This window comes from Boleophthalmus pectinirostris, unplaced genomic scaffold (genome assembly GCF_026225935.1).
Source record: "Boleophthalmus pectinirostris isolate CB_2022bp ecotype Guang Dong unplaced genomic scaffold, ASM2622593v1 HiC_scaffold_3, whole genome shotgun sequence".
Lineage (NCBI taxonomy): Eukaryota > Metazoa > Chordata > Actinopteri > Gobiiformes > Gobiidae > Boleophthalmus > Boleophthalmus pectinirostris.
Window position 1 is genome coordinate 34057420 of NW_026571299.1, and position 19608 is coordinate 34077027.

Sequence of the window (19608 nt, forward strand, 5' to 3'; positions counted from 1 at the left end):
TAACCCTCTACAGTTTAAATCTCATCGTATAGTACAAAAAAAGTTCTCACAATAAATATTTATCCCCAAAATTAGTGTTCCATCTATTACATACTGAATGATAAGTCAATAGTATTTATCATGACAGGTCTATCAGCATGAAATAACCAGAATAATTATCTATAGTTACTCCATATGGTCTATTGACATGCAAACATACTGTAATTCTGCATAAAATATGATAATATAGTGAAGCGTTGTTGTTATTATGTGTACATCTGGTGGTGTGACACACCTGTGACACAAACACAATGGATACTAATCTAATCTGATCTAATGTGATCTAATCTAATCTAATCTAAACTAATCTACTTCATTAGGACTTCAAAACTGCCATTAGTTGTCATTTTAAGGGCAATATATTTTTTTTCTGATTCTTGAGTGATGATATAATTCTCCCAGATATGAGGGAGCCAGCTTTAACCATACTTTACTTTGCCATGAAATACCCAACATCCACATCCCTTAAAACATTTTGGTGGTGAAGGTGTTTTAGCCATTATAATGTCTGTGTTGACATTCATGGCATTTTGAGTGTGGAGTCAGATTTACAGATTTACAGAAAATCCATTGTCACTCCTCCCACTCACACCCTGTGGAGGGTCAGATGTTAAAATCTATTTCACATGTCAAGTATTGACCATGATGATACTAAATATCTTTTTTGACAATTGCCTGCATTTGCATGAGAATGTGTCCTTGATACTATTTACCACTCTACTGTAATGAAAGGCCAGAGACTTAGTAAAATGTGGTAAAAAGTTGCCCTGCTTTAAATAGAAAATACAAAGCTGTCATTATTAGGGAACAAGAACATGGCTCTCTGTCCTAGTGATTTTTCTGCAGTTAAGAGTTTTTTAATATGCTGGAATAAGATTAATCTAAATGTATTAATCTAAGTTTATCAATAACCATTAACCACAATATCTGCTTATTGACACTCTTTTTTTTTTGATTAGTCAACTAGTCAATTATTTTCCTATTGTGCCTTCAAGATGATTTCAATAACATTTTTTCTAGATTAAAGTAAATATGCTGACATGATTTTCTTGTGCTATTTAGATTTAATGGCAGCTTGTCTTTGTGTCTGAGCTGTTTATGTTTATTGTTTACTGAAGATTACAATTATTACAATTACAATTACAATTATTATTTCAGTAGTCAATAAGTAACAATTATTACAGTCCTGTGAAGACCGCACTTATCTTGCTCTGACCAGTCTAAACTTGATTTTTTCCAATGCTGTTAAGCATAAACATTAGTAGTAACTATTTGTAAATACAAGAATTTGCAAATAGTTACTACTAAAGCCCAATGTGAGGTGCAACATTGTGGTTGTCTCAGGACACTCTATCCATCTGTCTGGCCTTGCTGTGTTACAATGAATTTAATGCTTAAGCAGGACATGCACTTGGACCAGCTGGAGCCAGCAAGAAGTAAACCCCTTCCTAAAAACCACGTCAGAGCATGGTCATAAAAATGAATAGACAACTACAGCAGATTGATGTGTAACTTCAGCCAACATCCTTTATATACTGTGCACTGTCTGTATCAAGTCAGAAGAGAACATGGCTTCAATCAAGGTTTGTGACAATGCAATTTATATTTTATTTATAGTTCTGATTGGCAAAAATCATGACACTCAATACTGCAAAAAATATTGCATTTATTGTTTTAACTTAATGGATTTTTAAATTTTATTTATTTTATTTATTCGAACAATTCAGAATTGTTTCATTTAGCCCATACAAAAAAAAGTAGATTTTTTTTTTTATATGGATATTTTTGTTCAAAAATTCATTCGGACGTCTCAATAATTTAGTATTTTTACATTTTAAAATAATGTTTTAAATTCTTTTTATATACATTAGTAAGTTTGCAAATTACAGTTTTTACAAAGTAGAATCAATCAGTATTTAGAGCCATTAGGATAGACTGCATTAGTGTGGTTTATATCTGTGTTGTCCTTCATAATGGGTATAGGTGTTATCTTTTATGTCTTTTAAAAAAAGACATAAGCAAAAAAATAACCATGTTTTGTCTTATAAACTGCATTGCCCAAAGAGGATCATCTCAGTTACTAGTTAAAGCTGTTAATCTTTACTTCTCATTACAAGCCTGAGCCACTCAGAACTGTCTAACATGACATTACCCTAACATTATCTCTACAACTCAACAGCTGAATATCTGTGTTAAACATTTGCACTGGGGATAATCTATTGCACACGCATGAGTTAATTAATGTTGTCTTTAGTTTTAGTCTTTTTACCCTTTTTGTTGTATTGAGTAAAATTGCATTGTCTTAATGTGCTGTTATTATTGCAGTATTGGAGGTTGTATTTACTAACTGTGATATTGGGCATTGGAGGGTCCTTTCAATATGGCATCCAGGTCTCTTTCATCGCCCCTCCAGCTGAGGTAAATCTTGATAGACTGAGATGCTAAGCTACATATGGCAAAAATGAATCAATAAAATGTATTTGTAGAGTGCCTTAGCAACCACATTCTATAAATGCATTAAAAGATGTAAGTTGGACACAAAAAATACAAAATGCAATAACAGTACTTTTAGCCTTATGTGTTAGAGGCAGTTATGTCTTTAACTTAGCCTTGAACAGAGGCAAACCAAACAATGTGGTACTCCAGGAGCAAAGTTACACCAGAGACAACAAAAAGGTGTTTTGTGTATATTTTAAGTAAAGGTAAATGGGTAGAATACACGAGTTCTAATTAAGCTCAAGATCAGTCAAGCCATTGGGAAGGTCCAATCCACTGATCATCTAATAGAATGAATGAGAGTAAACTCTTGATTTTTTAAAATTGTTTCGTTGTGGTGTTAATATCATGATTACTTTTGAAGTTGGAAATATTGGTTAGTTTTTGAACACAAACCTCTGACTGCAGCACATTCAGAGTTTTGTGAACTACACGTGGATGTGGAGGTACGGCAGTCCAGTGGAGGATTCATCCAATCAGCTCATCTGGTCCTTTATCGTTGCTGTTTTAAGTCTCGGGGCGTGGGCAGGAGCCATCCACAGTGGCAGCTTCCCTGTTAAATACGGGCGGTAAGACACAACAGCAATGTAGCCTATTTGAAAAGTATTTTTATATGTATTTTATTTATAATTGTTATTTGTAAAAAAAAAAATATATATATATATTTATCATTGTGGATTGTATTCTTTTAGGAAAAAAGCTCTCTTGATCAATAATGTTGTGGCAATGGTGGCTGCCCTGCTCATGCTGTTCAGTCGCACAGCCAGGTCTTTTGAAATGATTCTGCTGGGGAGGTTTTTGTATGGCTACAATGTTGGTATGTGATCCTTCCTTTCCATGTGTTTGCTATAGAGTTTGCATACTACTCTCATCATTCATCTATTATTGCCCAGGCCTGGGAGTCAGTGTGCATCTCATGTACCTGGGTGAAAGCTCTCCAAAGGAACTCAGAGGTTTTCTGACGCTCACAGGCTCCATTTTCATTGCTTTTGGGAAAGTATTTGGCCAGATTATTGGGATCAAGTAAGTGCTGCTGTGCTCATAACAAAATCTGCAACTCCCTGAAAGTCAAGAATAACTTATAATTTAGGCAAATGTCCAATCATTTAACATCTAGGCATAGGCACAAAAGTGATTTCCATTATGAAGCATAAAACCTTATTTTTATCATATTTATTTTAATTTATCTAGACTATTAATATATTTAAAGCAGTTTATATATATATATATATATATATATATATATATATATTAGAGAGAGAGAGAGAGATACTGTCAATATTTTACACTCATGCCTTCTCAGATAGGCCTATGATAATAGGTAGTAAATTTGTTTGATATTGTCCTGTTCCTATTACCACAAAACAAGTTAATTGTGAGTCATGCCTATATAGGCCTACACTATGGGCATAGGTCACCTGACTGTTTCTTTTTTTCCAGGGAGCTGTTGGGCACGGATAACGCGTGGCCATTACTGTTGGCTATCAGTGGTCTTCCCGCCTTCTTCCAGTTCACCACGCTGCTGCTTTTCCCTGAATCCCCCCGGTACACTTATATCGACAAGGGCGACACGGAGGCCTGTAAACGCGCCCTGCAATGGCTGTGGCAGGAGGAGGATCTTAAAGAGGAGCTGAGCGACATGCAGAAGGAGCGAGAGAGCGCGCTGGGTCAGAAGGCCAAGACTGTTAAAGACGTGCTGACATCACGCTGCGTCAGGTGGCAGCTGCTCACCTTGGCCATCCCCTGCGCTGGAGTCCAACTCTGCGGCATCAACGCTGTGAGATCAGAGAGTGATAATTAATAAATCAACTAATTAGGCTGTATACTTACTAACGCATTACGATGCTGTGTGTCTTGTTTAGCTGTACTTCTACGCCTTTGACATCTTTCGGGAATCAGGAGTCCCAGAGAGCCAAATGCATTACCTGGCAATAGGCATTGGAGCAACAGAACTCATCACCGTCTCGTTATGTGTACATACAGAAGAAGATTGTTACATGTTTCCTTGTAGATAAACTTACAAACAGGATTTCTCTGTGTGCAGTCTTTCCTAATAGACCGAGCTGGGAGGAAGAAGCTGATGGGATATGGATACCTCCTGATGGGCACCACCATGGCTATTCTCTCTGTCATGCTCTCCATCAAGGTACACTTTAGTATTTGGGGCTAAACCATGTCTAAAATAGGACTGACTACACTATTGCCACAGCCCACGGTAGTTTTAAGAACAGTGGTACATGCATCACAGTTTCAGAAAACACTGGTCTTTTACATTACTAGTCCACAGTATGTGAGGATTGAGTGTTTGGATTAAATGAAATTGCTTCAGTTATATTGTGATCTGAATAATTAGCGATTAACCAAATAATCAACTGAACATTCAATTTATTTATTTGCTTCTGACAGGACCTAAATCCAGTAATCCCATACCTCAACATTTGTCTGATATTTTGTGTTATCAGCATTTATGGATTGGGACCTTGTGAGTTTAAATATAAAAAATATATATATCTATTGTTGTTATTTTTATTGATAAACTATTATTGTAACATTTTCAGCTGGCGTTTCTATGGCCCTGCCTGCTGACCTCTTCCTACAGGCATGGCGTCCATCTGCGTATGTGATAAGTGGAACCATAAACTGGATTGGGATGTTCCTTGTGGGACTGTGTTTTGGATACATAGTGGTAATGTGCATTTATTTTGATTAGATCCAAAATAAATTAAAGATACTTACGAATATTTACAATTTATTGTATTTTCTGTATGTTGCTTTTAGGATGCACTTGGCCAGTTCTGCTTCTTGATTTTTGTGGTGTATTGCTTTTTGAGTGCAGCTTTCCTGATTTATTTTGTGCCAGAAACCAAAGGAAAAACAATGGTTGAAATTATGATGGACTTTAATCAACTGAACTTTAAAAACAAGAGTGAGATCAATATTGAGGTTCATGATGTTGGAAAAGGCACTAAGTTTTAACTTAACAGCTTGTAAGTATTTGTACTGTCAATTTTATGTATAAAAATGTCTAAATATACAAATTACACTGTACAACTGTAATATTAGAATTTATTTTCTGCAATACTATGGCCAAATGTACAGTGCGACTTGAAGTTAAAAATATTTTTCATGAATCCACATTGACGATGTATTTTTGAGATGCGTTTAACGTGAGTCTCACGTTTAACTTGGCCTGGTGCCATTGCCATCTTGTCTCCATGGGCATGGCCAAGTTAAGATGCCATACTGTGGAACATTCAGTGAAAGAGCATCTCCAGATTTTTTTGAATTTTTATTATGTGTTAAAAAAGAAACAAACTTGATTTTGCAAGTTTATGCAATTTGCATTTTATTTTACACTCATCTCTGTATCAACAAGAGATGAGGCTCAACAGTATACAAAAACAAATATTTATAGAAAAGTATGTCCATATTGAAACATGTTCAAAAACGTAACAAAACATGTCACTTGCACGCTTCCAGAGCTGTCTTGTCAAATATGAGGATAAAATACTGTCATTACATCTTGTACATCTTCTGTAAGTTCTTTGATACAAATGTGTCTTGGTCAGTCACTGTCCAGTTTTAGAAAAAGAGGACCATGTTTAATCCACTGCTGTGCACAATCAGTATTTGGAAGGCACTTTGCAACAGACCAAAAGCAGAAAAGTTAATTTAAATTATGAAATAGTTCACAGACTAATAAACAATCCAACAGTAAATTTGATGGCATGAAGTTAAAGTTAACAAGGAGTTGCCACTATTCCTCACAAATCAAATCCATTTAATTGAATTTTGAATTTAAGAAAGTACTGCAGACTGAATGGACAAAGAGATATGGCATACCCCAGATACAAGCACTTGCAGGATGATAACCAGTGATTGACAACAAACTAAATCAATCATTTAACATGCACAAGAAAATCATTGAGTGCACTGATTTTAAATGGCCATAACTTAATATATTCAGACACAACATATGAGAAACAAAATATGTACAGGAGCTCTATGGACACACTGAACATGGTTGTTTCAGTGATTAAAAAAAAAACAAAAACAACATATATATATATCTATATATTTAAGGTGTGTATATAAATCGTATATACACTTGTTACAATCAATAATCATAAATTAAAGGAATACATGAAAGGAAAATGCTCTGATGTCTACAATACAGTTACACTCTTTTTACAGCGCCATCATACATACTAAAGGCTTTTACCAGCTTCCATATGTAACCAATGTAAAAAGGTTTTCTGGCAGGATTTGTCATTTAATGGTTATCATGTCAAACTAGAAAACAATTTTTAAAAATCTCCTTGCATTACCAGTTGACTATCAAATACCTTAGCCCTTTACACACCTCACAAATGCAGCTTAAGATGGTTCATTTAGAAGTAGAATATGCTAGCTCCTTTTGAGCCAGTGTTTGTTGAAGTCATGAAAACATTGCACACCAGATGAGCTGTAGCTAATGACAGTTTGAAAAGGTGCTGAAGAAATAGAAAGTTATTTAAAAGCATCTCATAGGTCCCCAAAAGGAAAACACAAAAACACAATCTAAAGAAAATAGCTAATGGAATTGTGTAGACACAACCTACACAACCAAATCAACATAAATTAATAGAATTTGCAAGTCTGTACATTTTGCCTTGGTCCCCATTTGTTGTTGACATGTTGTTAAAAAGTGAAGTCACAACAGCCTCATGGCATATTTCAAAATAAAATGATGAAAGAAATAAAGCTCATAAGTGGTTAGGTGCTCTTTGGTGGCTGAGAGCAAACATTTGCAAGACAAAGAACAAATAATAAGACACAGTTTTTTTTTTGTCATTTTAACATATGACAAGTGCCTTTGTTTTCACCTCTTTTTGTTTCAAGATAAACTGAGTTTTGGCAACAAATGTGCACAGTAGATTATGATCCCCATTATTAGTCAGCTAAATTCAACTGGATTATAAAGACAATAACTGCTGTGCTGGTATGTTAATGGTAATATCAGTATGTATTTATTAAATTATGCATTAAGACCACCACACAAAAGGAATGAGTCCGTTCTAAATAAAGCTCACAGTTTCTGAAAAGAAAAATATTTTCAAGCATGAACCCAAAATGGAGCCCTTTAAATTCTCTGGGCACAAAGAAAGTGAATAAATCATATAATTCAGAGCAGTTAAACTGGGCACTTTTTACTTCAGAAAAACACAGTCAAGCCCATATGTTTTCAAATGATTAACACAACAAAGTCCTCATGTTACATCTATTAAAAAGAAAATTACATAATTTACATTACATGAATAGGTTATAAAATATATATTTTGTGGCAGTCTAAAAATTGCCAAGTGAAAGCAGCTGTAGACACGCAAAAGAAGTGTATGCTAGTCCCAAATACAAAGTACTTTCTGTGAAGCATTTCTCTATAAATAAAGAAGCTACTAAATGTGAGTAGTGTCACTTGCCTCCAAAGTCAAGTCCACTTTGACCTGCGTCTGCATCCACCAAAGAGGAGGCAAATGCAGACTGCACAATCTGAAAGCCAAAGGACTCAAGCAGAGACATGTTCTGCTGAGGGGAGAAGGGAGAGGACAAGGTAGGAGCCAGGTCACTCAGGCCAGACCCTGCCTGGGCCTTCTGTTTGTGGACTCTGTGCTGGTGCTTGTTGAGGTAGGACTTGGTGCGGAAGGCTTGGCCGCAGATGTTGCAGATAAATTTCTTCTCAGGTTCGGTCTTTGCTTTGGACTCAGGAGAGCCCATGGTCCCTGCAGAGGTGCCGTTGCAGACTAATGTAGGCATTTCAATGTCCGGCACATCAGACTTGTGTGGAGATTTCAGTTCATCTCCGTTTGAAAGTTCTCCAAACGAAGGGTCTGATTCCTCTGACTCCAGATGTGGACATTTGTCTGTGTTTTCTTGTCCATCTGGGAAACAAAAGGATGGGATAGATGAGGAAAAGAGACAAATAAAGAAATGAGGTCACAATGAAGAAAAAATATATGATTTTAATTAGGTAAACATGTGTGTACGCTTTACACAAAAACAAATAATTATGGATATTGATCATTTAAATGGAATTGTACCCAATTGAAAATGTAACAGAACTACTTAATTTTAAATGATATGCAATGGTCCAAAGTTATTCCTCACTTACCTTATACTTTCAGAGCATAATTACTCACAGTGATAAGTTTATGCGCACAACTTTCAGAGAACAGAGTGGTGTTAAGTGACCACAGCTAAAAAGCTAACAGCTAACAACAAAAGCTAAAGCCAACAACAACTAGCATGCTAACTGTGCACTCAGACAATAAAACATTTTATTATTATTAGATGCAGACAGTACATGGACTTATTTTGACCTTTATAGCTTCTTATACAATATATCTGTACGGGGGAAAGATGGCTTTCACTCAAATACATGGAAAAAATAATCGGGTACAAGTCCTTTAACTAAGAAAAACTCAATTTAAAAACACCATACACAACCAGTTTGCCAAAAAACAACTACATGTTCCTTCAGCACTTAGTCTGGCCCCACCCACGCCTGGCTGCACAGTACTGACCTGCGGCAGAACCATGGACTGGGAAGCCAGGCAGCCCAGAGCGACACTCCCAGAAATATGGAGCCCCACCTGGCTTCCCCATGAGCAGCTCAGGCTGCGAGCCCACAGGAGGGCCAGACTGTGGAAGCAGAGTGTGTCCAGAAAGGCCATGAAAGCGACCCTCTGCTTCAGACGAGGTGAACTGAAGCTGTCGACTGGTGCACAGATCTACACCAGCCCAGGACAGGGGAAGGGGAGGACAAACAAAAAGCCAGCAAAACCAAAAAATTACCATCAAAAGATGACACTGTGACTATATCAACTGATATAAACATTTTACCTTAAACTATAAATTATGCAATCTGACAACTGCACTAGTGTCAGATCATACGTCTACAAATCAGAAGGACAGTCATGCATCCAATGCAAGTGCCAAGCTCAATCTAAGCGGGCCATGCTCTGCATGTCAACTATACAAATTACACAGCAAGGATGACTCTGCATGACAAAACATGGAGCATGAAGACTTTGTTAACAACCTTACACTCGGGTTCTAGTTAAGGGGGAAAACCTAAATAAAACCTGAATATAAAAAAGGCAAATATAATAGTATGCTAACAGGTAAAAAATGAACATAACTCTTGCACATTATGCACTATGAATGTGATAAAGAGAAGTTCAAGCAAAAGATCAACATATGTCTTAAGGCAAACACATAGGGGATGACACAAAAGATGAGTTTTACAGCCAACATTTGAGTGAAGGCTCAGCAGTAGCAGAAGCAGATGTTTGTCGTGTATTAAACAAAAATGCAAAAGCACGTTTCTCCAAAAAGCAACAGAGCAAAGGAAAGCCAAAACACTATGTTTGGGACGGGCAGACGGCTGCTTGCCTTCCACTGAGCACTGGCGTCCCATGTGGTAAGGGGTGCCGTGGTGCATCTGCGGCTCTGCTCTGGGGTCAGGGAAGGAGGGGGGCAGTGGGGTGCCATGGTGTGTCTTTATATGCACTTTAAGGTATGAGGCAGTGGAGAAACCTGAGACCAGAAAAGCAAAACATGGCAAAAAAAAAAAACATGGGCAGATATTGACAAACTTCCAGCATTGGCTTTTTAAGAGAAAGCCTTTCAAAAATGATCTCAGCATCTCAAAAAAATACTTTGTGTGAATGTTGATTAAATGACTTTAACTTTATTGTATCATTCAGCTTATGATAAAAATTACAGTAAAATAAAATGTAAAATATTGAGGCTAGCCCCAGCACCATATTTAAGGTAACCAGACAATTACCTTTGTTACAAATGCTGCAGAAGTTATGAGGTCCTTCACTGTGTTTTTTGAGGTGGTCCGTCATGTAGGCAGCTCGAAGAAATTTTCCACAAACCTTACAGGGGATTTTATCTTCATGGCATACAAGGTGTGAGCGGAGGCGATCTCTTGTCGCAAAAGAGGCATTGCAAATCTGAAACAAACTAAATATTATTTCCCATATTAGGTACAGACAATCCCTGTAAAGATTAATTCGAGGTTACCTGGCACTTGTGAGGTCTCTCTGTTGTGTGAACCTGTTTTATGTGTCCATTTAGGTGATCTGGTCTGAACACAGACAATAAAAAATTATTAAACCAAACCAGAAGTTAAACCCCTCACATTAGGGATAGAATAAGTCCAATGTGTATTGTATCTTCCAAGCTACACTAACAGCTGTGACAGGTGTATAAAAGTGCTGTGAAATAAATGCACTCACCTTGAAAAGCCTTTACCACAGCTTTGGCACACGTATGGCTTGCCCACAGAGCCATCATGGGAGCGCACATGGTAGGACATCCGGTCCTTGCGCTTGAACCGGAGTCCACAAACATGGCACGCGTAAGGTTTTTCCCCAGAATGTGAGAGTTTGTGCCTGTTCAGGTGATATACATCCCGGAACACTTTGCCACAAATGTCACAGCCCACATGCCGCCGGGTTCGCTCGCGCTTACGGCTGTTGTCCGGCGCCAGGGCTCCGTGCAACTGCACCCCGTTCTCCACCAGACTGAGGCCACCTGGGGCCGCGAGACTGGTGACACTTCCACTGGAAGCCCCATGCTGGGCCTCGTGATTCTTTAATCGTGAAGCCTCTGTGAAAGCTTTACCACAAGTCCTGCAAGGAAACAACCCGATGTCTTTCTGTTGATCCAAGTGTACAGTGTCCACTCCGGGTTTCTTCGGGCTGCTCTTATTCCGCTTGGAGGTTGGGGACCCATTGTCATGATGAAGCATGGCTCCTGCTATCTCCATGGAGGGGGAGACTCCGTCTACAGGCTGTAAAGTAGGCATGATCGGCTCCCCGGGGTCCTCTAGTAGCACAGCCGCAGAGGCTTCGCTGCCATCCAGGTCACTTGGCGTTTGTCCGTTCACAAGATGCATGCCCATCCCGTTGATCAAATCCTGCGGAGTCACACACAAGCTCAGCGCTGGGGGCTCTGTGTGGATTTGGAACAGACTGGCATCGCTACCGCGTAACGTGGGCACGAGGATCTGCACATTGGACTGTTTTATCACCTCCTGACAGATCTCAATGACAGACCGCATGAGCAGAAACTTGGCAGCTGTCATCAACTCGGGGAAGCACTCCAGACGCACAACTATTCTTGAGGTGTACGCAAAGTCCAAGATGTCTTTAAAGACTTTGGGGCTTATTGTGTGCATCTCCAATTCCTTGGCGTCGCCTTCAGACTGGCGGCTAAAGACCGACTCGAAGTACTCGCTGCAAGCCGCCAGCACGGCTTTATGCGCTGGGAAGCTCTCCTCACCAACGCGGAGGACCACATCGCAGAACCTGCCTCCATCTTTCCTCTGTGCGTTCAGGTTGTGTAGCATCTCAGTGCTGTGCTTGCTCACCTGATAGGTGTACGAAGAGGTCCAAGACGGCTCCGCTACCTTCTCCATACCGGATTCATCCAATATTTATGGTTGTTTAGCGACAAGGGCAGAAGGAATAATTACGTTAGGAAAACGATTTCGATTAAATGCTTTCTTGAGGTTAAAAATCCCAAATCCACCTCTCCTCTCGCAGTTTTAGCATCGTTAGCAGTAGCACCAGGGAAAAATGGCAGCCCCCCAGCTTCCTGTCAACTTTAACCCTGGTTTCTTCGGGGGTGGGGGTCGCTCTTGTTTTGTACAGCTGTCCATGCTCTGCGCGTAACAATTCCTATACACGTTGACGGTTTCTTCTCATCTTTATGTACATATAGTGTAGCTGTGACAAATACCTCAAGAGTATTTCAAGACTGCAAAACCAAATTTCTAACAGGGCTCTTCCTGTCTGGTTTGTTTGTCAAACCCCTCCCCCCATGCTGCCGCCCCCTCCCCTCCAAAAAGGGCTGTGTGGTAGGAAAGCCCACACATGGCAGGATCACATAGGGGTTAAGACAGGCCATTTAGAATTACAGGTGAAAATTAAGAGTTGCTTTCTTAATCTATTCGTAACGTTAATGGCAAATGGAAATAATTTTTCAAGCAAGGATATTGGGTAAGGTCATCAATGCATGTTTTGAACAGCGACTAAACTTGAGGTTGTGTAATTTTTCTTGCACAGACTCACTGCTTGTGTTCATTCAAAACAAAGAAATACTTAGTTATTACTCAGTTTATTTATCTATTTTGTGCTTTCTTAAATAAATAGCACAGAACAAACTGACTCCCAACCAGCCTCTGAGCTTGGCTGCTCTTGAGTGAAGGGCTGAATGGGAGACAATTTACAGAAAACAAAAAGAAAGGCACAACCAGCAGTCACTGCTTCCCATGGAGTTCACTCGAAGCTCCAGCTCAGTCACGTCATCAGAAAAGCCCACCAGCCATGCCATAAGGGTAGATTATATTTAAATGACTAGACAAGCACTTCTTTAACAGTGGGCCTCTCTTAGCAGCTTGGGAATTACTAGTTGGACAAAGGAAAGCTACAATTTTGTCTCTCCAATTTAGCTGTACTGCAGTTTACTTACATATTTCCCACTCCTCAAAAAACAAAACAAAAAAACACTATGTACAAGGAGAATAATCTTTCCCTTATTATGTACAATTGGGCTTATACACATTATTTACTTCAAGATTTTCATGTAAAGTCTCATACAAAAGAAAAAAATTCACTCAGCTGGAAAACAAATGACTCTTCCCTTCTCTGAAAATAAACCTCTTAAAAAGCAGTGACAATGAGATTGAAGACAAAGCGTTAGACTGTCCAGGTCTGTGCACTCTTTCAAAGTAAAGTTCACATTTTTCCAGAAACGAGATGAAGCTGGGGTGTTCAGCAGTGTGTAATGGGTCACGGTCGAAACTCCAACTCATCAACACTTATGACTTTGGCAGGCATGGACGGCAGCGGCTGCTCGAGCACCTCGGATCCAAACCATTTTGCAAGGCCCAAGGGTGGACTGCCTCCATGTCGCTGTGAGCTGCTGGTCCGATGAGGTCCCTGGTTTTGAGACTGGGGTCCTCCAGGATGCACTGGAACACATGAGATACAAGACTTAATGTCTTTTAAAAAAAGCTCACATCATTAATAACAATAACTATTAACAATAACTATTATTATTATTATAGCCCGTTTCCAGATGCTCAAAGTTGCTTTACAATTATATGCATAATTCATTCACTCCACACTCAAATATGATTACTTACTCTGTCTTTGCTGTTGAAGTGGTTGCATTGCAGCAAACTGCATCTGAGCATTAGGTCTGGGAGGTAGCAGTGGATGGCCTGCTGCATTAAGAGGATACAGTGGAGGGGCAAGCAGGGCAGGAGGCAAGCCTTGAAGTTGTGCTATATCCATGTGAGGTGGAATTATACCTTTAAAATAACATTTTGGAAAGAATTTTAAAAAGCTAGAAATTAGTCAAGGTATTGTATAGACATCCATACTGTGCTTCAATAACCACTGAACAATATTGCATAAGGCAAGACAGACCTGCTTGCATAAGAGCTGGACCAAGTTGCTGAGGTTGGATGCCCTGAGCCAGCATTCGCTGAACCACATTTGGATGGAGTTGTGGAGGGGGGCGGACCATGGGTACATGAGGGATCAAAGGGACTGGGTAGACAGGTCGAGGGAAGGATGAGGTGGGACCCTGAGGACACACATTGGGCAGGTGGTGCCCACTTGGCCGGAGCCGGTCCTGGTCCTTACTCGACTGTGAGGACTGTGGCGCAAAGCCACCCTTCCCAGACAAAGGGTGTGTCCCATCTGCTGTTTCTGGATAGGAGTTTGACACACCATTATCTAAAAACACAACTCTAATCAATAATTATAATACCACTTAAATTAATGCCAATGCAGAATATGCTTTGTACCCGTTTGGGAGTGAGCAGCAGTGGATGGCTCATCTTTGCTCTCAGAACGACTTCCTGGCTCATCTCTGCTTTTATCTTTTGTTGCATACATTTTCCGTATCACAGAAGTGGGAGTAAAAGATGGAGACAACTGCAGATTTGGAAATGGTAAACACTTAGTATAACTGCATAGACATAAAACTGCATGGCAGGCCCAAAAAATCTGGCTCACCATGCTTGTGACAGCATTGTTGGGAGAGTTCCTGCCTGCAGGCTGAGGGCCAGGGGAACGGTTTATGCGTCTAGAGCAACAACATTTTAGTTCATATGAATCTACTTAAACAGCATCTTTAGATTTTGTTTGACTGGCACTTGCCGGTTTCTATACGATCTGTCCTGTGGAGCCTTGTAGCCAGACTGGAATGAGTGGTGGGTGTGAAGGGCAAGGTCCTGCTGGAACGCAAGTTCATCTAGGTCTGCCTTGTTCACAGGCAATGGTGCCCTCATCTAGAACATGCCATAAATAAGACCAATTTTATAAAATGTGTTTATAAATCACTATAATGTATCAGAAGTGCATCTTAAAATAAAATGTACCTGTTGAGCAGCAGATTCTGGGCTGATTGCTCTGTGCATTTCTGCAAACTGTTCAGACAGTATAGGCTGAGAACCCACTGGAAATCCTAGCAGGAAAGACAAATATTGTTCACAAATAGAGGTACTTTCAGAAAAGCTACAAATACACATACAATGTGATGCATACCTCCAGAGGTTTGCATTCGGCTGTTGAAGTAATCGGGTGAGGTGGTCCTATGTGGAAAGAGGGGAGGAGACGGATTCTTGTGCAGGAGTCCTTGCAGGAGAGCAGAGGAGGCTGGACCTTCAGTGTGACCCAGGAGATTACCAAGTAATGTGGGGGAACTATTACAAGGACCTCCTAGGAGCTCCTGTATAATGACATGGGTGAAGTACATGAGGCGTGCATCATTACAAATCAACTACATTTGACACAATGTTGAAGCAATAGGCAATTTAAAACACTGACCTGGAATATGTTTTTCTGCTGTTCTCCTGGCACTTGAGAGTCAGTCAAACTAACCATAGATTGTTCGGGTGTTTTCTGTAAATAACACCGTAAATACATCAGAAGTAATAATTACTCAAATGTAGGTTGAATTCAAGACACCACCAAGAGTGATGAGATGAGAAAATGTGTGGACACCATGGAATAAACCACAACATATTGATGTGCCTTGCATGCATGGTTAAAAGCCAATGTGATCCTGTTACAGATGTTTTGTTTAAAGTAAATTTTTCCAACAAGTTGCAACCAAATTTATGCCCATTGAACCATCAGGCATAAAAAAGTACTTACATTATTTGAGTTGGTTTTGGGGTGGACCGGAAGAGTTCCACTTGCCTTCATGCTGCTAACAAGTTTATTAAAAGCAGACATGTCTGTGTCCCTTGATCTTGGCCGTGAACCAGAGCCACCCGTTAGTGCCTCCTCCAAATGTTCAGCCATAAAAGGGGTCCCATTGCCTTGAGGTGGAGTTGGTACTTTTCGTGCCTGTGCTTCAGGTCCAATCTTCATCCCCTTCATCTCTCCCTCGACCTCTTCTAGCGACAGCACCACTCCGGTGTGACCTAGCAAAGGCAATAGTACTTGTTAATGAAACTGAAGTAAATTTTACAAATTACTATCATATAATAGAATTACTATTACTATATAGACTTCATAGTAAAATGTCACTTACTGCTTTCCTGAAGGCGTGCCTTATTGACAGAGAGTGTTGAAAGCAGCGGCTTCAAGTCAATTTTGGCTTTGTGCAGCATCTCCAGGATGTCAACCTTTTCTTTACAATCTGATGGAATAGGTGTAAAGTATGGCGCAGGTCCATGGTTTGGGTCAAGCCCTTGAATTACAACAGTTGTGTAAAAAAGTACAACAAAATGAAAGAAACTAAACCGTACATCACAAGTCCTGGATTAAATCCTAATTTACCCGCTAATCTTTCCAATTCCTCATGAGGAGTGGACCGAAGGCTGCTGGAGCGGCTGCCTGAAGGACTCAAGTTACTTGAAAACCACTGACTGAAACGGCTTGCAGACACAGGGCCCTCCCCAAGAACATCTTCGATCATCTGCAAAGGAAATGCCTATAAGGAGCTCATAGCTTATGCTCAAAGTCAGTCAAGTTGTTTGTTCTTAGCACCAATACCTCAGGTACATTTACTTTTAGATTATTATTGGAGGCTGGCGCTAATCATTCAGAATGTATATTTTTATTATTAGACAGCCAATAGTGCTTTGTTTCAAAGAAGAGACACAGATGGGCATAAATTTTAGTTGATTCATCCCACAAGTGCACCCCAAGTGACACAATCCAAAACACCAGCCCAAAGAATTGAGCACATCTACATTCGTGAAATACACATTGCACCAAGCTCACCTAGACGCTGACCAGGTCTCAATACTTACAGATGCCAGTCCTGGCATGGTCTCCAAATTGAAGAACTCATTGAAGTCAAAGTCTCCTGCTGACTGTTCTGGAAGTACATCCGTGTGGGGAACCTCCTGATCAGCTGTAGATTGTAAAACCACACCTGGCTCCTCAGCTTGCCCACCATTACATTCAACTGTTAACAACATTCTAATTTATGCCAACTCTATTTGATATAAATTATTATAACATATTAATACCATACCTTCTTTAACTGATTCTGTCTTTTTCTTTGACCTTCTGGACTTGCGTTTGTCATCCTCCAACATTTTATCGTCAAACCCAATAAGCTCAATTGTTTCAGACTGGCTCGTAGGTCCCCCAGAAAACCATTCTGGCTCCTCTTCTGCATAAGAGTCATTCCGTCTTCTCTCACTAAACACACGTTTGTCCCCAAAGTCTCTCTGTAAAAAGGACAAGAATGAACAATTTTTTAATCTCATGGCTTCCTTTAGCACTCTGCATACTTTTTAAGAATAATTAAATCTGAAAAATTAAACAAACCCTGAATCTCTTATCCTTGAAGTCTCTCTCCCTTTCCCGCTCCTTTTCCATACGTGGTTCTCGCTCAAATGCTCGAGCAGCAATTATGCGGCCACTGCCAATTCTACGAGCTCCTCCAAGACGAAGACTCTCATTCTCCTTATTTTCCAGAGGGCTGATTGGCCGTCTCATATGGGACAAGGGTGCAGAATTTCCCTGACAGCCACCTCCAAAGCTGCGTCGCTGAGGACTCAGAATCACATCCAGTTCATCTTCCTTTAAGCGCTCACGAGGATCTAAAACCAAATCCATCAAAGCCAAATGGATCATTACTGAAGATAAATTACAATACATTTACCACAAGTTGTGTTTCATAGTTACCTGGGATTCTTCGTTTTAGAGGAACTCTATCATCTCCGTAGTCCTTCTTAAAACCTTCTACTGGAGAGCTTCGCTCTGACGAGGGGTACAGAGAAGCATGCCACTTTTCAGGATCCCAGACACCATCACTGTATCAACAGATGTTACAATTAAAGCACATCTTAGGAAACACTGTACACATTAAGTTTTTTAAAAAGTGAATAAAACTGTTAAAATGCATTCAATAATTGTAGTTTTTTTTTGCCTTAAATCGGCATTATACAAGGGCTTACCAACCCAAAGGTCCGTAAGACAATTCACCCACCTTGCATAGTAGGAATGTGATGCATGTTACTGACTGGCAACAACCACAAGACAAATATCAAATATAAAAACAGAGCAAGAGCAAAGAGTAAATCTAGAATTGTGAACGCATGGTTGGGATGAAAACCCTCGTATATAAATATGTTGCAATAATTCATTAAGTCAGCTGGCACCACTGCCAAAAAAAAAATAAATAAATAAAATCCAGACCTTTTGTAATCTATGGAAATGATTAATGTTGTTTTTCTAATTGCTCATTAATAATTTCAATTTAGTAAAAGGGTTAATATTTTCTTTCAGTAGCTGAAGAGATTTACATCAGCTTGAACAGTACTGGCAAACAGCATTTTGTTTAGTTGACAAGTAACTTTACCTGTCATATTTTTCAGAGAGGCATTCAGGCCTTTCATTGGAGATTGGCAATTCCTTGATTTCAAGCAATTCCTCCTGCAACAAAAAGATGGCAGCCTTTAGTAACAAGGACGGAGTGAAATTATATACCGGGGCTGCTAAAGTTGTGATAACTGTCACCTTGCTGTATCTGAATGAAGCTGCTGGCTTGACTAGGTCCACAGCGGCGTCTCCATTTCTCTGCTCCACACAAGTCTCGCCGTCCATGGCTGAATCGTAAACCGGCACAGACAACTTTTGGCCCAATACCTACTAGTTCTGTGGGAGAGCAGTAAACTAATTTACATATATAAATATATATATATATATATATATATATATATATATATATATATATATATATATATATATATATATATATATATATATATATATATATATATATACATATCTAAACTCGTGTTTAAATAGACAAATTTAAGCGTAAGGCTGGGATACGATGCCACAAACTTTAGATCGAACGCTAATGAGCAATTAACAAGCTGATTGAAAACAGCCCAAGATCGTTGACAATTAAATCAACTTTGAGAAAACACTAGAGAAAAAAATAAACAGGAACTTTTAAAGTGGGGTAAACAACGGTCAGAAATATGATAGCAAAGCCAAGAAATGAGGCTGTAGTTTTTATATTTTATTTAATTGACGCGTATGCTAATGTTTAGCAATTAGCATTTATGCCAAGTTAGCATAACAGTACCGATGTTTACCATCCCTAAATTGTCCCATACTCTTTCAAGGGCAAAATAACCAACAAATATAGGTATAGCACACATTTTAACTTACCCAGCAGCAAATCTATGTGTCACAAGTTATGAATGCCGACAGGTACAGCTCTTCTTAGCCAGCTGGCTAACCTAGCACCAGAGCTAGCCAGCTAACTGCTGGGAATGGGATAATGCCCACCCGGAGAGTACCAAATATGAAGCCGGATGAGTTTTTACAGAAAAGTTAGCAAACACACACGAAACTCTGGCAACTTAAAACAAGGACACAAGTCCAAAAACAAAATAATTCTCACACGGACACTATAATCTCTGATAATAGCCTGGTCTTTCTCTAATTTCTAAGTCGTAGCAGAATTTTTCCTCTGATCACCGCTTTAAGAAGGTCCTGCGAAAGCTTACGCCGTGCCCGGCGCGCCTGA

At 39.5% G+C, this 19608-nt stretch overlaps 3 protein-coding genes across 11 annotated transcripts; 1 reads left to right on the plus strand and 2 right to left on the minus strand.

The window, feature by feature from the left end:
- The first annotated feature begins 1607 nt into the window (after window positions 1-1607).
- On the plus strand, window positions 1608-5841 carry LOC110168763 (solute carrier family 2, facilitated glucose transporter member 11-like). The gene is made up of 11 exons (XM_020934250.2): window positions 1608-1622; window positions 2365-2457; window positions 2944-3104; window positions 3228-3352; window positions 3429-3558; window positions 3976-4312; window positions 4398-4508; window positions 4580-4681; window positions 4942-5017; window positions 5094-5221; window positions 5314-5841. The coding sequence occupies exons 1-11, from the start codon at window positions 1608-1610 to the stop codon at window positions 5509-5511; spliced, it is 1476 nt and encodes a 491-aa protein (XP_020789909.1). The 3' UTR covers window positions 5512-5841.
- A 1680-nt stretch (window positions 5842-7521) lies between these two features.
- Window positions 7522-12382, minus strand: patz1 (POZ/BTB and AT hook containing zinc finger 1). 3 transcript variants are annotated; one of them, XM_055161017.1, is made up of 6 exons: window positions 10821-12382; window positions 10606-10669; window positions 10364-10535; window positions 9967-10110; window positions 9096-9302; window positions 7522-8453 (listed from the first exon to the last, which is right to left on the minus strand). In XM_055161017.1, exons 1-6 carry the CDS (start codon window positions 12002-12004, stop codon window positions 7987-7989), a joined length of 2238 nt encoding a protein of 745 aa, XP_055016992.1. In that variant the 5' UTR covers window positions 12005-12382; the 3' UTR covers window positions 7522-7986. The 3 variants fall into 3 exon arrangements, with proteins under 3 accessions (XP_055016992.1, XP_055016993.1, XP_020789707.1); XM_055161018.1 differs by lacking the exon at window positions 9096-9302; XM_020934048.2 differs by lacking the exons at window positions 9096-9302; window positions 9967-10110.
- A 307-nt stretch (window positions 12383-12689) lies between these two features.
- eif4enif1 (eukaryotic translation initiation factor 4E nuclear import factor 1) lies at window positions 12690-19598 on the minus strand. 7 transcript variants are annotated; one of them, XM_055161014.1, is made up of 19 exons: window positions 19248-19597; window positions 18585-18722; window positions 18427-18500; window positions 17751-17878; window positions 17391-17665; window positions 17092-17290; window positions 16865-16968; window positions 16389-16527; window positions 16141-16299; window positions 15759-16030; window positions 15429-15503; window positions 15147-15330; window positions 14981-15066; window positions 14760-14890; window positions 14616-14685; window positions 14405-14534; window positions 14022-14333; window positions 13736-13903; window positions 12690-13561 (listed from the first exon to the last, which is right to left on the minus strand). In XM_055161014.1, the coding sequence occupies exons 2-19, from the start codon at window positions 18669-18671 to the stop codon at window positions 13380-13382; spliced, it is 2775 nt and encodes a 924-aa protein (XP_055016989.1). In that variant the 5' UTR covers window positions 18672-18722; window positions 19248-19597; the 3' UTR covers window positions 12690-13379. The 7 variants fall into 7 exon arrangements, with proteins under 7 accessions (XP_055016989.1, XP_020789705.1, XP_055016988.1 ...); XM_020934046.2 differs by having other exon boundaries at window positions 16865-17001; XM_055161013.1 differs by having other exon boundaries at window positions 16141-16248; window positions 16865-17022.
- Window positions 19599-19608: the final 10 nt, after the last annotated feature.

Bases quoted from the DNA above. Each gene is read 5' to 3' on its own strand.
- eif4enif1 (XM_020934045.2), bottom strand. From the start codon at position 18,671: ATGGACGGCGAGACTTGTGTGGAGCAGAGAAATGGAGACGCCGCTGTG. The intron at 17,879-18,426 runs GTAAAGTTACTT...CTGTTGATACAG, and splicing joins CTCTCTGAAAAATATGACAG to TGATGGTGTCTGGGATCCTG. The intron at 13,562-13,735 runs GTAAGTAATCAT...CATGTGTTCCAG, and splicing joins ACTTCAACAGCAAAGACAGA to TGCATCCTGGAGGACCCCAG.
- LOC110168763 (XM_020934250.2), top strand. The intron at 2,458-2,943 runs GTAAATCTTGAT...CTCTGACTGCAG, and splicing joins TCATCGCCCCTCCAGCTGAG to CACATTCAGAGTTTTGTGAA. The intron at 3,105-3,227 runs GTAAGACACAAC...GTATTCTTTTAG, and splicing joins TTCCCTGTTAAATACGGGCG to GAAAAAAGCTCTCTTGATCA.
- patz1 (XM_055161017.1), bottom strand. From the start codon at position 12,004: ATGGAGAAGGTAGCGGAGCCGTCTTGGACCTCTTCGTACACCTATCAG. The intron at 10,670-10,820 runs GTGAGTGCATTT...GTCTGTGTTCAG, and splicing joins TGTGGTAAAGGCTTTTCAAG to ACCAGATCACCTAAATGGAC. The intron at 9,303-9,966 runs GCAAGCAGCCGT...GGGCTGGTGTAG, and splicing joins ACGCCAGTGCTCAGTGGAAG to ATCTGTGCACCAGTCGACAG.